Here is a 15,818-nt window from a genome sequence, read left to right as displayed (position 1 = left end):
TTTCAAAAATTTGATTTCCCGACTTATAACTTAAAGAGGAACTCTAAGCCAGTTTTTTTTTTTTTTTTTTTTGTGTGGCCATTGAGCTTTTGCCTAGTGGTTAATTAGAGAAATCCAAATTAGGAATTGAACAGTAATATCATCGCCGCCAACAGTCTATGACTTGATTACTGTGCCCTGCCTTATCTGTACGAACAATGGGTGCTTCCCGTAAAAGAGAAAAAGGTTGGAATTTATAGTTCCAATACCTTGTACTACCTCCGAGGTTGAGCTTCCTTTTGGTCTGTGTTACTCGTGAAAATTGGGCCGACATTCGTTAAAATATATTTTAAATGTTATATTTTTTAAAATATAAAATTAATTAAAAAATAAATAAATATAAAAAATATAGATTAAATGGAAAACATGTATAAATGTAAGAAATGATAATAATTTTAATATATATGTATATAAATATGATAAATTATGTGAATATTTTTGTGTTAACGGGTGCCCAAGGCACTTGTTAGAAAAATCCACGAAAATCTTACAAAAACAAAAAGTTTCCAGTATGTTTTTAAAGCTACCTCTTTATTACACATATTAATTGATCTAGAACGCTTTGAAATAATATATGTATGCTATCCAAACAGATAATAAAATTCTGTGTCATCAAAATGTCCTACGCACATTTGTAACGTCTTTGCTTTGAGAGGGAATTTCCCATTGGTTATCAAAATTTAACAAAATAAAATAGTATATTAAGAAACTTGAAATCTTTTAATAAAGTTCGATTTCTAAAAATTAAAAATTAGACACGCAAATCCCAAATACGCAAAGCACCGTGAAGGCTGAGTAGAACATTTAGACCTGCCCCACCACCACTCCTACCACCTCCCCCCTCCCCAGCCCAAAAAAAAAAAGAAAAAGAAAAAGGCCTTCATTCATTGGGGGATTTTTATTTATTTATGTTTTCCTCAGCAACGGTAACATCCCTTCATTCATTAGGGATGAGCGGCGGCATAGACACATTTCTGGGCAGTTGAGACTTGGTGGTTGGGTCATTTCACTTTTGTGCTTTAGCAAATGACAATATGACATTACAACTTTCGTAATTTATATAAGCTTTATTATGAAAAAAGAAAAAAACAAAATATTTATTTAGTAAAAAATATTTTAGACTAGTACTTTGGGGAGGGGGGGGGGGGGGCGGGGTATAAATAAAGAAAGGAAAGCTAAGCTGGCTTGACAACTTTAAACGCCAAGGCCAGCCAGCCAGCCAGCCAGCCAGCCAGCCTGACTTGTTCATAAGCACTTGCAAACAGGAAAGAAAGAAAAGATAAAACAAACCCACAGGCCCCGGCCCCCCCTTTTACCCCCCACTCTCCACACACCACAACCCCCCCGCCCCCCCGGTGTAGAAAAGCAAAAGCAAAAGAGAGGAAAGGAAGAAAGGAAAGGAAAGGGAAAAAAGACGAAGAAGAATAGCAGAGAAGATAATACTACTAAGAGGAAGAATTGAGGGAAGAAGAAGGGTTTGTTTCTTCTTTAGCGGCTGCTGTCTTGGAGGAAGAATGACTCAAACTCAGAGGCAGGGATCTGAGCAGCTGCAAACGCTGATGCAGTCTGGTCAAATTTCTGGGAGCCTAAGCTTTAATGGGACCTTGAGCAGAGAAGATGAGGAGATGTCAAAGTCTGCTCTCTCTACTTTCAGGGCTAAGGAGGAGGAGATTGAGAAGAAGAAGCTTGAGGTCAAGGAGAAGGTTCAAGCCCAGCTTGGCCGTATTGAAGAAGAGACCAAGCGCTTGGCCACTATCCGTGAGGTGCTCATCCTTTCTTTTTTCTTTTTTAATTCAAGATTTTGTACTGATCTAGTAATTTTTCTGTTAAAGAAGACTGCATGCATGATTTTAATTTGTCTCCGCCCCCCTTCCCCTCCCCCAAAAAAAAAACCTTAAATTTGACGAAAAGAATTACAGAATTGGGGCGTATTGGTTATTTCCTCACCGCCTCAAGTATAAACTGAAATTCTTCGTGATTAGTCTGTCTCTGTTGAATTAATTTGTGTTTTTACTGTTATTCCTGTGAACTTTATTTACGGCAAAGGCAAGCACCTTTTATATTGTGTAGAATTAAATTTTATGGTTTTACCCTAGTATGAAGGCGGATAATTTCTGGCATAAATTATTTGTTTTGGGCATGGGTTTCAGGCGCCTAGAGAATTGAGGTGAAATTTTTTCACAAGACCCGACTAATTGAGGTGGTTTTCTGTAGTCTGCCAAGGGGAAAGAGTATATCTGCCTAGAAAATGTAAAATTACATGAAGTCTGCCTCTTTAATTTTGGGGGTTTTTCTGTTTTTGCTAACAGTAGGGTCTGGTCTGAGTGTCTCACATCGTATTCCTGTCTATAATTGGTATTACAACAATCAATTCATCAATTACGTAGACAAGCCGTTCCTTCTGATTTGCGGATTTTGAAAAGTGTGACTTGCTTCTGGTCAATTAAGTGCTGGGATCTTGCAACAAAGTTTCAGGGTGTTCTTTTTAGGCATCTCAAGTTAATAACTTGTGCCATCGATTTATCACTACTATCCGCCTATTTTTCGTGGTATCTGAAGTAATTACTTCTGGGCTGTTCTCAACACTTACCTTGAATGAAACATGAATCAATTACCAGGAACTAGAAGCGCTAGCAGATCCAATGAAGAAGGAAGTTTCCGTAGTTAGGAAGAAGATTGATGCTGTCAACAAAGATTTAAAACCACTGGGCCAGACTTGCCAGAAGAAGGTGAAACATGTCACTAGTGCCTTCAAAAATTTGGGCATTCTTATGATGTTACGTGGAGCCTTTATCTTGCATTTCAAGAAATAAAGGGTTAACTTCATCATCTGTTTCTCAGGAGAAGGAATACAAAGAAGCTCTGGAGGCTTTCAATGAGAAGAACAAGGAAAAAGTACAGCTGATTAGCCGATTGATGGAGGTGAGCAATGTAATACTCTGGCCGATAATTTGTGTGCTTTTTAATTTATGCTTGAATGGTAGCCTTAGCGGTTTATTTGTCTTCTTATGTCGAATTGGGTTTATTTTACTGCAGCTGGTCGGCGAGAGTGAAAAGTTGAGGATGAAGAAGTTGGAAGAATTGAGCAAGAGCATAGAAACAATACGTTAAGATAGTCCAAGGTCAAGAACTAGTTAATATAGGTTTGTGTGATGTATTCTAAGGAAGACATTTCTGTTTATGCACGGTTGCTTGGAGTTTGGTTGTATTTTCTGCTTTCGTCGTCTGTAGTTCTTGATGGACCTTTCTGATTGTAGGACAGGGATATATACCCACCCCAGTGAACAGGTTTGTGACTAAAATTGTAAAACAGGTCTCTACTTTGCATTCTTCTCCACTTTCGTTTCTTTTTCCTTTTTGCGTACCATTTCAACTCGTCTCTCGTCTCATGTCAAGTGTTAATAGAGTGTAGTGTGCAGGGAAGAAATAATGTTCGCATTTTCTTCTGTTGACTCTCTTACTTTCTCAAGGTTTTGGTTGCCCTTCTTTCAAAAGCTTGAACTGGTGGCTGTGCCGTGATGAGTATGGCGGCGAATCCAGTTCCAGTTTATTGGGACGTGGATATTTGTTTCTAAAATCTCTTTCAAGTTGATTGACCGTTGCATGTGCGGCCGAGTTGGTGCTTGTTCAATCATTATCAGCTAGTTGTTGTTCATCAATGGTTATTGAACGCGTGCATGGACAGTTTTTGGCTAGCCTACTGACATGTCTCATCTGATGTTAAATTCTGCAATTGCAATTTCACAGGGTAGTCTGTTAGAGAAGGACACAAATTGATGTGGTCCTTGAATGGGGGGGGGGGGAGAGAGGGTCTTTCTTTGTTTCCCTGCCTCTCTTGGCGTTAGAAGCTATAAGTTGCTATCCAGCATGGCTTGTGGTACCCAGAAAAATCTTAATCAGACTTACAAGAAGTTACGTGTAGCTTCAGGCGTCATCCTAATCTGTGTGGCATATGAATGAAGGCCGAAAGATACAAGGGACCGGTTAAAGGAAAAATCAGTAACTAAAGAATGTAGCGAGTCAAGAGGGGTTGGTTTAGGGGTCTATTTTACGTTGAGACGGATAAGGATGGCAAACTGCCAATGAGTTTTGGTGTATATCTGATGTCGAAAAATGATCGTTAGAATTCGGGCAACAAACAGACAAGAGGGACAGCCAGGTGCTTTGCTGGTATGCACCTGCACTGAACCTGAATTATTGCTGGTTTACTAGCTTAGATGTCTCCATGTACGTACGTACAATAATGCTAATTAATGATGAGCTTTACAACGAAAAGAGGACAAGAAAAAGGATGGAGATTAGCTAATTTATGGCATCAGTAGCAGCATAAGATAAATATACGTAGTCACAATAATTATGGGATCCGTCAGTTTTTTCAATCTCTATCCCGATTGAGGATTCTAAGCACGCATTCAATGTGTTGGTTGTTTTATTTCATCTCATGACGAAAGATTTACCAACAGGTGTCCGTGTCAGAGCTTGGCAGGTGCAACGATCAATCAATTACTCTTCCAAGGCTGAGCTCAACATGGAAACGGGGCAGGAGCGGCTGTTAATGGCCATGATTTGGCATCAACAAATTGTGCGATCCAGATCACAAGTTGTGTATCGATTTTTACACCGTATGTGGAATCCACAAAATTTTATACTAAAGTTACACGTTGTATAAACAAAATTACGCCGTATGCAATCAAAATTAGGCGTTGTTAAACATGGCCAAAACCGTTGGGGCGTGCAACCGTCCGTGCCCCTTGTCCAACAAACATATTTGGTTGTACTATTACTACATATGCAGCGCTATCGTTAGTTTTTTGATATTTATAAAGAAAGGAGGAGTAGAATATGATTAATTTGCGGATTGATTGGTCAACTGTTATAACCACTCCAACTACTACCCCTTAAAAGAATTTTCTTCTTTATTTTTTTGAATAAACTTCTGTCTAAACTAAGAAAAGGAGGCAAGGGTACTGAGGAACCCGCATGTAAATCTTAGTTAGAGTGGATAAGTAAGACAAAGCTGAAACATTCCCCAATGCTAATAATTGTGCGGCGAGTGCCTTAGCCTTTGGTCCACCCCTCATTCCCTCAGAGAAGGAACCGAAATAAAACAATAGTGGGAAACACGGAGTGGCCCCTCCGGTTGGTGCTGTGTGCGTTTCAAAAAATGCAAACATCCCTTCCTTCCTTCCTTCCTTGCATTTACAAAAAGCATTTACAAAAAGGTGATAAACAGACTTGATCAGGTCAAAAATTTTCTCAAGACACATATAGGTTACTGTTCTTGTTCCAAAATAGACTAGAATTTTTTGGTCCGCTTGTTCTAAATTCTAAAATTCGACCCAAATGGACCGCTTTAAAGCTGACCAATGCTTTCAAGTCCGCGTAGAATGACCAACATTTATTTTCTGGGAGCATGAGGAGATGTAGAAGTAGGGGTGTATTCGAGCCGAGTCGAGCTCGAGTACCGCTATACTCGAGCTCGACTCGGCTATAATATAATTATACTCGAGCTCGAGCTCGAGCTCGATCGAGTCGGAGAATCACAGCTCGAGCTCGAGCTCGATCGAGTCCTTAAAAAGCTCGAGCTCGACTCGATAAGGGTACTTACCCGTAATTTCTCAGAATTTATTTACCTATATTAGTAATTTTATATTTATTTTTTTATTTTTTTTTATGTGATACTCGATAAAGCTCGTCGAGCTCTCGAGTATCAAATTTCTGAGCTCGAGCTCGACTCGATAGCTCTAACGAGCAGCTCGAGATCGAGCTCGAGCTCGATGAAGCGAGTTCGAGCTCGAGCTTCTGATCGAGTACATATCGAGCTCGAGTCGAGTAGCTTGACTCAGCTCCACCCCTATGTAGAAGAAAGGGACCGTGCACTTTGGTTCAAAAACAAAGGCCGCTGTTGTGTACTTGGTACTATGTTGTTTGTGCATCGTAACGGCTATAGAGGAAAGATATTCGGTACAGCACCGGCTAAGTAGAAGTTATTATCGCCATATGAATGGCCGTTATGCATCTTGTGAAGCCCTTACAAAGAATTACAATTATCGGAAAATTAAGAGTCAACCTCAGCATTCACCGACTCTTGCCGCCAAACAAAAGGCCCAACTTACATTGCTAAAGTGCTAATCCCTCGCCCAAAAAAAAGGGTTATTATCACTTTACTCTCTTAACATTTGACATTACTATCAATTTCCCCCATAAAATTATTTGTAGTCATTTTACCCTCAAAATTAACGATCAAACTTAACGGAGTTTATTAATTCAAGTGATAAAACATGTTTAACTTTTAAAATTATTATCACTTTACCCTCATAAACTATAACCTTATTATCAATTTACCCCCTATAGTTATTTTTTAGACAATTTATCCCATCAATAAATCAACTGGACTAGTTGAAAATCTTGAGAATATAGTACCCTCTCTTTTGTATAATAAAAATAATAAAAAATTTAGAGTGGATCTTCTCCTTTTTAGTATCAAGAAAAAAAGTCAAAACATTAATCTCTTTCTTCTTGACAATCTTATTGATATTGAAAAAATAGAAAAATAGGGGAGGAAGAGAGAGAGTTCAATTCTTTGTTTTAATACAAACAAGAAAGAATTCAATATTTTTATTATTTTAAAATTATTTTATTTTTCTGTTTATTACCCAATTCCAATCCTAATCCCGAGGACATTAAAGTAATACGATAATAGTATATTCTTCCTAATTTTCTTTCTTTGCAGGTATTAATAAGTGTGAAAAAATTTGAAAAACCCATTTTATTTTTATGTTTTTGAAATCTTAGAGTGAAAAAAAAGGAAAAATAATTATTCCGTCTTATTTATTTTTAATTATATATAAAAAAAGGTTAATACATTTAAACATTTTTTAACATACTTTTTAGATTAACAATAGGGTAAAATACTTTTTTATGTTTGGATAGATCAATTTTGCCAAATAATATTTGACTTGCATCACAACCACATTCCCAACTCACTTTTTTATATTATCAATCACCTTTTTATCTCACATGTATCACATCATAAAAAAATACTACAGTAATTATTTCAAATAACATTCAAATAATACTCTATCCAAACACAATATTAGAGAGTAAAGTGATTATATTAGGGGGTAAATTGGTAATAGTGATATAGTTTAAGGGAGTAAAGTGATAATAACCCAAAAAAAAAACCTTACTTTTTCCCTACAAGATTTAAGTGTATGAATGTTCCAATGACTTCTAGCAAAAGAAGATGGCTGGGTTGGATAGTAAGGTAGGAAGGATGGTAGGTAGGAGGTTTTAAATTCAAACCTTTCGTTCACCCTACTCCCCAAAAAAAAAAAAAAAAATCTAGCAATTGGTCAGAAAGGTGGTTTAGTAAGCCCACTGATGAAGCTCCATCTATGTCACTGCCGGGAAATGATGCAGGCCCATAATGCTTGGGCTTTTTCAAGTGGCTGTCCAGACTTTTACAGTGACTTAATGCGAGACTCAATATCCTGTTAACCGTAGCCTTGGGTTATTTTTCAGAACTCTGGGAATTTGGGAGGAAAGCAAGGTTGAGATCGGTGCCTTAACTCAAAAGAGAGTGGTGAAAGGCTTTGATCAACTTTAAATGTAGTGAATAGTGTAGCAGGATTAGGGGATAAAATGAGAATGAGTTGTTGGCCAGGCAGACGTGCTTATGCGATGATAAATTGCACGGTTTCAGGTCCGCCCAGTTCAATCAAACTATAAAGAAAGGGGCTTTGTCCAATAAGATTTGGGCTTTAGAGATGGAGACGGTCTCAAATACAGCGCCCGAAGGACTTTTGTAAAAAGGCCAGCAGAGGATCACTCAAAAAAAAAAAAAAGAGTTTCTAAGCGACTGCTGCTCTGTAGATTGAGCTTTGGGTCCGACCGGGAAATTCTACCTCCGATCGAAATGGACTTCTCTATCTCCACAAAAATCTGTTGCTCTCTTTCGAGGGGTTAAAAATATGTTTATTTGAGTCACTGCAATCTTTTCTTTTTTTTTTTCGAAACGATATTGGATAATATTAATTTCAAAAGCAATACAATTGTGAGCAAAGAATCGAGTTAATTTTACAGTCAGTGTACTTGATACTGAGGAAATATGATATTTCTTCGTCTAGTGTGATGTGTAAAGCATGAGTGCTAATCTTAGAACTGATATGATTCTTATCATTTTTAACTAAACAAAAGGAGTACATTTGAAACTACTCTGATGTCCGGTGCCTTGTGTGATCGAATGTGGTTGAGCCATTGCAATCCATTTGATTTCTTTTGTTACCTACAACACCTGAAGGCAGGGCAGGCGGGGGGTTGTAGTACTTCATTTCGTTGTCTTCAAAAATCATTGAGCCAAGTTTTAATTAGCACCGCCACCAGCACCAGAGCTCCAAATTCAGATTTTGTGCCAATAATTACCAGTTGACGTGAAGTATCGTCTGAAACCCTTCTTCGTTGACAAAATAGTACTACTAGAGATCTTTAAACTACTGCCCACTCAAGATGTTCTTCCTTAACTGACGCTGCTTTAATTTATTGAAATAGCAGCATCTTACGGCTTTAACCCCGAGAATAATTGAAGGTGGCTTCGAACTAGAGACAAAATGGCATGTGAACATATCGGTCAATGGCCATGACAAAAAATATATATTAGGGTAATTACTACTAATTAGTGGAGCATGGTCTAAGCAATTGCTTGCTCTAAACTAAATTCATCAGCCAAAAATGCTCGTTTGGTCAGGTGGCACTAGCCGCCAAAGGTACCATTTCTTTCATTAGATCATGAGGTATGGTTAGGCATTCCTATACAAGCCAACCGTCCCATACTTTATGAAGACGTCCAAAAAAATCGTAATTGTGGCCTTATAACACGAGTAGATGTCAATTTCTCTCATCCTACCAAATTTTTGTGCTCCAAACACAATTTGGGTGAGTGATGGAGGTAGTCAGCTGCTTTTTCCTCCTTTAATTTTTTGCCTCCTTCATTTATTTATTTATTTTTATCAACAGAGTGGGTGTTCGGATCAATTCTTACGGGGCCCGATTAATCCTATTCCGGCCCGGGAGAAGAGGCCCCTTCAACCCGAACACGGTAACCACTGGGATTCCATCCCTGATGGGAGAGTTGGACAACGAATTTCAAGGGACTGTCGTGACCAAACGAGCTGTCCAGGAGGGGCCTCCTTTAAGGGGATGCAAATGTATGCTCGCATGGTAGAAATTTCTCCTCTTTTTTTTTTTTCTTTCTTTTGCGTTCTTTTCATGTCAATGAAAATCTCTTTACGCTCTTTTCTTTTCCAACTATTATATTATATCCAAGATTCGAATCATAAATTTCATAATGAAAAAGAATTTTAAAAGCCATTGACGACCTCATGATGACTACATGAAAAGACCCCGTTTATGGTCGAATCGATCGGCTACATTAAATTGAACGTGTGCATATGTCCGAGAGAGTATGTGAGGACAAAGTGCGTTGTCGTTTTGCTATTCTACGGAGGATTTGCATGTCTCCTAGGAGAGAGACGTGGTTTCGCATAAAAAATATAAAATAATCTTGCATCTGAATTTGTGCAAACGTTTTTATTTTGTTGTTGTGTCTCGTCCTTTCTGAATGTTAGATAAAGCACAGATTGAAAAAAAATGCTCTTCTCTTTTTTTTTTTAAAAAAAAAAATCTTTAAGAAAAAATACTGCCCAGATTTGGAAACTTCTTGCATCTGAGCCAGGTTGATTATTTTGACTTGGAGTTTAACTCTACTGCACCCCCTGCCACCAGGTGTTACCTTGTATTTTTTTTAAAAAAAAAAAAAAAGAAAGTACGTTTTTATTCTAGTATCTTCACTAATAGCAGCAAATATATCAAGTATAACACAAATTCACACGGATCTCAAATCAAATGCTACGACGGATCTAAAAAAATTCATAAATTTGATCATAAAATTGAAATCCCAAGAATGTTTTCCATCAAATGATTTGATTTTTAATGTAACCAATTGAAAAAAAAAAATTACTCTCACAAGGAGATTCTAGGAAAAAAAAAATAAAACTAATACTAGAGAAGATCTAGAGGATAAGAAACTTAGACTGGAAAACCTTAGGAAAGAATTTATTCAGACAAAAGGAAATAAAACTAGCAAAAGAGACATCTGCCATGGGAGAGACCAAAGCCCAGCTTACGGGGGAGAGATTATCTCTCGTTAGGTATTTCCATCATTATCGTGCTAGAGAATATAATATAGAAGAAAATGCACTCCATCATTTTAGCTATAGAAAACAACCGAGCAGTAAAATACTTCCAAGAATTCTCGGAGTCTTCAGCCTCAAATGGGAATCGTATATGATATGAACATCGTGCAGCAGCAGAGAAGCAGCAAAGTTTTGTTTTGACATACCTGGTGCGCGTGCGATTGTTGGCCTCCGCCACCCAAAAAAAAAAACATTGCAATTGGCCAAAATAGAAAATGGCGCAGGGAAAAGTGAAAAGAAAGCACCACTGTGACTGGCACAAGAGTACAAATTTAGGAAAAAGAATCCAATGTGTAGAGAGGGTTACCAACCACTGGCCAATGGCTCAGTGGCCACCAGAACCCTCACCAGCAGTGAAAAAAATCTAAGGGTTGTGCCATAGCACTCCCTTAATGTGGTTGGGTCTGTATACCCACTAGCCCCTACAACAGCCTCCTTAGGCTCCCCTCCCCCCTAGATTATGATAGAGTAGGTTATACACATGTATCGTTACTGATAAAAAAAAAGTGTAGAGAGGGTTACCGCTTTGACCTTGGTGTGGAGTGTGGACAATAAAAGACCAATGTATCGTGGAGGTCCTAGCAAATCTCCGACATCTTCTGACACGTGGACAGAATTGACCCGCGTACACGTGGGAAATAGACCACCGGATTTTGGTAGGGATGAATGCACTGAATGACGGTGCATTTGTGCAATGAGACAAAGTAATTTGTTTTTTCTTTTGCTAATTTTGCTATTTTTAAAGGGCCCACAAGGGTAGGATAGCCAGCCCTGCATCAAAAATTGGCTTTTTATTCAAATAGGGAAATCATTAATTACCTTTTATTTCTCTTGGAGATGAAATATATTATCTAGGCATGTCAATAGATAGAATTTGTATTGAATTCTCTTGTTTCATACTCAAATTCATTAAATTTAGTGAGATCCAAATTCGGATTCAAACCCATAAAAATTATCTTAGTTAAATTCAGTTGAAACTCGATTCAGTGACATGCGTACATGAATTCTAAACATGTAGAGAAATTTTACAATGCAGCGTCACTATATATGAAATTAACACGTACGCTTCTTCTTTTTTCTAAAGAGCGCAGCAATAGATGTGGGTAACTGAGGATCGGACTTGTTACACAGAACACGAATAGCTTCACTATTATCTTTTTATTGTTTTTTTTTTTCCTTTTTTACATAAAAAATTGAATTTTTAGGACCACAAAAGGTTCAATCTTAAATTAATAGTTATATTGTTCATGTAGATAGTGTGACTAAACGGAGGACCACATGGATATGACTTGAAACCGTTATGTTGATGGAAATTATAATCTAAGAATATTTCAAATATCAAGAATTAATAAAAATGAAAAGCAAGATGTGAAGAACCTGCTTTCTTATTAGATTTTTTTGGTGTAGAACATATTGCAAACAAAATTTGGAAGTAGTTATCATTTCAATTTGCTTGGATGACATCAACCAGCAAAATATATAAAACGTCAGTTGTTATTAGCATATCGAGCAATTTCTTCGAGTGCATGTCTAAGTTTAGATTGCTAATTTAACAAAATTCGCATTTCCATGAATATTTTTTTTATACAATTATCAATCACATTTTCCACTTCACATTTTCTTTTCTTGATTTTACCGTTTTGATGCAGGCATCAATTTTCCACTTTTTAAATTTCTGAGTATCATTGTACAATGCGCTACAGTTTACGGTAGAAATAATTGAAATTTGGAATATTAAAATTGTTTGGATAGGGTATTATATGAAATATTATTTGGAATAATTATTGTAACACTTTTTTTGTGATATAATGTATATAAAATAAAATGGTGATTGATAACTTCCAATGCAAAATGATACTGCAGTTAATCCAAAACTAATTGTTTCTTTTGTTGCAGGAGGCAAAATTCGTATTGGCCACATGGTTCTAGAAATGATGGGAGGGATATGGATGAGATGGTTTGAGGGGAGGGAGTCCGAGCCGTCTCACTTACTTACACTATATATATTTAAAACAAACGAAAAAAAAAGAAGGCACTTTTGAAAAGGTATTCTTTCGATCCGAAAGGTTCGAGGAATGACCAATCGAATCATCATGAGTTTCAGATCAAGTGAAATGAGGACATAAAACATGACACTTAGTCAAAGAATCTGATGCAAGAGCTCCATAGATTTAACTAGGTTGCATTTAAAAAAAAAAAAAAAAAACTAGGTCGAATTTTGTTGCAATTAATTAGGATGCTAAGTACATGGATAATTAAAGCTTCGTTTACGCTGCCGACGACAAATAGAAATTTAATCAAGTAAATAAACGCAGAAAAGGACAAACAACACGAACATGGATGATTTATTTCCTTCATACTTAATGTACCAGTTGGACTAGTTGGTCCGTCAACGTGGAGACCTCTTTGCGCCCTCCGTCCAAACTCCCTCTTTAGGTGTCAACCCTACTTCTGCTACGTGACGAAAAAAATTACGCACATAATTACTGACACGCGCTTCAAAAAAAAAAAAAAAAAAAAAAAACGTTGCTGCAAAGTAGAGACGGATACAAAGTGTGGGGGCAGCGAGGGAATTGTCCCTACTGACCTCACTAAATTTTTATTTTTTTATATAAAATTATAGTTTTATTTTTATGCTTAAATAAAATTACTCTCACTATCCTTCAACAAATTACTCTTACTATTCTTCAACAAATTACCAATAAAGAATTGACTTTGAAATGAGGGAAGAGGGATGGATCAGGTGATTTAGATGGAAGGAGTATAAGTGAGAGTTTGTGATTTGAATTCTCGTACTTGTACTTTAAAGAAAATGTTGATCAATTCCAAGCAAGAAATACCAATAAAGAATTGGCTTTGAAAACTACAACTTTTTATATTGTATCATGATCTTTAAACGTTTTAAAATTGACTTGTGAACTTATCCTACAATTTGATTACATCTACATAATATATGGCACATACAAAATATACCTACCCAATAATTATTATAGTTTATAAAAATTAGTGAATATCAATTTAACATCTATAGTTAGCATTTTCTAACAATTCTTTTAGGTAATATTTCAAAGACCCATAAAAATATTAAATTCGTAGACATAATAATGCATTATAAATTAGTTAAAAATATGTATTTTTAAAAATAAATAAAAAATAATTGTGTAAAGTACAATATATGTAATTTTTATGAATAATTTATATAGCAATAAATATGTATCTCGCCACACAACTGTAACAATTACCTGGCGTAAACCGTGACTTTAAACCATAAATACAATAAGCTACTGTATCCGGCATCGGATCCTCTTTGCAGATTGCAGACGTAGAGGTGCACGAGAGAGAAATATTTAAAACATTAAGGAAATATAATTAGTATATAACTAGCGACCCGCATGGACAGTTCGTCCCGATCACTGAGCCCTTAGAACCAGTACCGCACCTCTCTGCGTTTAGCATGTAGATATGCCCCCCATATGGAATTCAGTTGATAGGTTAAGTAGCAGTAGCATTCTCCAGTTGACCAGTGCGGGCAGCTTTTACCTTTTTCTGTGGTTAAATGGGAGTTATAATTTGTATTTGGTACTCCAAAAGCAGCTGCTTTTGTCGCACGTCCAGCTTGCTGAGTATCCAATCTCAATAATGAAATGCAATCAAGATAAAAGTTGTTCACTTTTGAGATGTAGAGCGCATGCAAAAGGGTCCAGGTGCTAAATTATCCTACTTCTATGGTCTTTTGTTTTTCAGGGAGGGGGAGGGGAGGGGGGGGTTGGGTGGGGGCGGCGGGGTACTATTGGGTAAAAGGAACTTTGAACATGTTCATAGGAGTTTGTTTCCAGTAGTCTTTGCTGTCTCCTACCTCCTAGTTCCTAACTAAAATTGTATAGTGATCTGGATCTGCTTTGAAAGGAAGAAAAGAAACACTCTGCCGCAACTTTTGGTGCGACTTCTAACTCATGGAAGCTACAAGTCGTCAACTATATAACTATATATATAGCTAAGCTAATGACCAGCCAAGAACTTTCCGTGTCTGCCAATCATTGGAGAAAAATAGTGCTTTAAATTCTAGCAGTCAGTTACTTTGATTTGCATCTTCCAATTAGTTTTCCTCATCCACAAGAACTTGTGTGCAGGTTCAAGAATTCTTTGAACAGATGTCTCCTCCACAAAATTGCAGTTTTGTTTCTCAAAGTTCAGGCATTTTAGGCACTGTACCGAAATAGTTACCAAAATATTGAAGAAAACAAATTTGGCACTGTAATTGGCTAAATTCAATTCAATCAGTTTGGTCAGAATTTTGAGGTATCAGAAGCCAGATTTACATTATTGTTTGAAACTTTGAGATCACTTCGGTGTCGTACCCAAATTTTTGTAACTAAATAACTGCACTCTCGCCCTCCTCTATCTATCTTTATGTAACTTCTACTTTCTACTTTTTCTCTTTCTAGAAATTAGAGACAAAGCTTCGGAGCAGGCAATTGTCTATTCCAATTACTTTGAAAGTAGGATACGTAGTTTTGGGAGTATCCTCCTCCTTTGTTTTTTTTTTTTTTAAAAAAAAAAAAACTTTGTGGCACGTATGAATTTATCGAGGTGAACTAATTATCTTTCGTCTAGACCACCGTGCAAACTGTTATTACCTCTTCGACCAGACTTTACTATAAACCCATCACAAGTTTGTTTTAGAGTAAATCCTCCAGCGAGCCCTCAAACTACTGCGTTTATACATTTTTGATCCCTCATCTATTGTTTTAATGTTGTACAGATAGTTAAGCGTGTCTTAAATTTTGTTCAAATGACATTAATATTATATCGTGCAGAGAAATGATCGAACTGGCAATTGTTTCTGTCCCTTATTCATGATGATAGTTTCGGTTTCGGCGACTAGTACATGTCTTTTTTTCTTCCATTATTTTTTTCCCCCTTTTTTTCTGTTGTCAAAGGACGAGCAAAAAATCGTCCGAGTGTCAAAAAAAGATAGGTCCTTAGGTTGTCTTTGTAAGTTCTACGGCAGTCCCCAGAGTGACAGGTGTGTCGCAAGTTATGAATTTTGAAGAGAAGCGGGAATGCTTAGGTTGTCTTTTGGATTGCATTTTTCGTGATTTTTCATGGAAAAATTACTGTAGCAATTTGATGTATGTGAGGGAAAAAGATAATAGAAAAATATGATCACGGGAAACGACATAATTTTTTGACGGAAACCGACAATCCAAATAAAGCCTTAACTTTACTACTAGTATTAAGTAGTTACTCTCTGTTTTAAGCAGACAGTAAAGGAATGTGGGTTGGTGGGTAAAATGCAGGGTACAGCGTGATTACGTTGGGTTGGGAGTTTTCGTTCATTGACAACAAAGTTCAAAAGAAAGTTGATTGACAACTACAAGACAGGATGAATCCGGACAATCTAACGCTGTTATAATCACAACACTACTAACATTCATGTTCCCGGCTGTAAAAAAGGACGGACATTAACTAGACTATAGCAACTGGGCGTGTTTTTTCCAACGGAGACGTTCTTAGGATGCCGTT

At 36.9% G+C, this 15,818-nt stretch overlaps 1 protein-coding gene across 2 annotated transcripts; it reads left to right on the top strand.

Annotated features, from left to right (window-relative positions):
• The first annotated feature begins 1,321 nt into the window (after positions 1 to 1,321).
• LOC113697291 (uncharacterized) lies at positions 1,322 to 3,376 on the top strand. Of its 2 annotated transcripts, none has more exons than XM_027216846.2 (4): positions 1,322 to 1,802; positions 2,658 to 2,768; positions 2,881 to 2,961; positions 3,076 to 3,376. In XM_027216846.2, exons 1-4 carry the CDS (start codon positions 1,554 to 1,556, stop codon positions 3,148 to 3,150), a joined length of 516 nt encoding a protein of 171 aa, XP_027072647.1. In that variant the 5' UTR covers positions 1,322 to 1,553; the 3' UTR covers positions 3,151 to 3,376. The 2 variants fall into 2 exon arrangements, with proteins under 2 accessions (XP_027072647.1, XP_027072646.1); XM_027216845.2 differs by having other exon boundaries at positions 1,365 to 1,802; positions 2,881 to 2,970.
• Positions 3,377 to 15,818: the final 12,442 nt, after the last annotated feature.

Source organism: Coffea arabica, chromosome 6e, assembly GCF_036785885.1.
Source record: "Coffea arabica cultivar ET-39 chromosome 6e, Coffea Arabica ET-39 HiFi, whole genome shotgun sequence".
Classification (NCBI taxonomy): Eukaryota; Viridiplantae; Streptophyta; class Magnoliopsida; order Gentianales; family Rubiaceae; genus Coffea; species Coffea arabica.
Note: the sequence above shows the minus strand (reverse complement) of the source record. Positions and strands in the feature narration are given on the sequence as shown.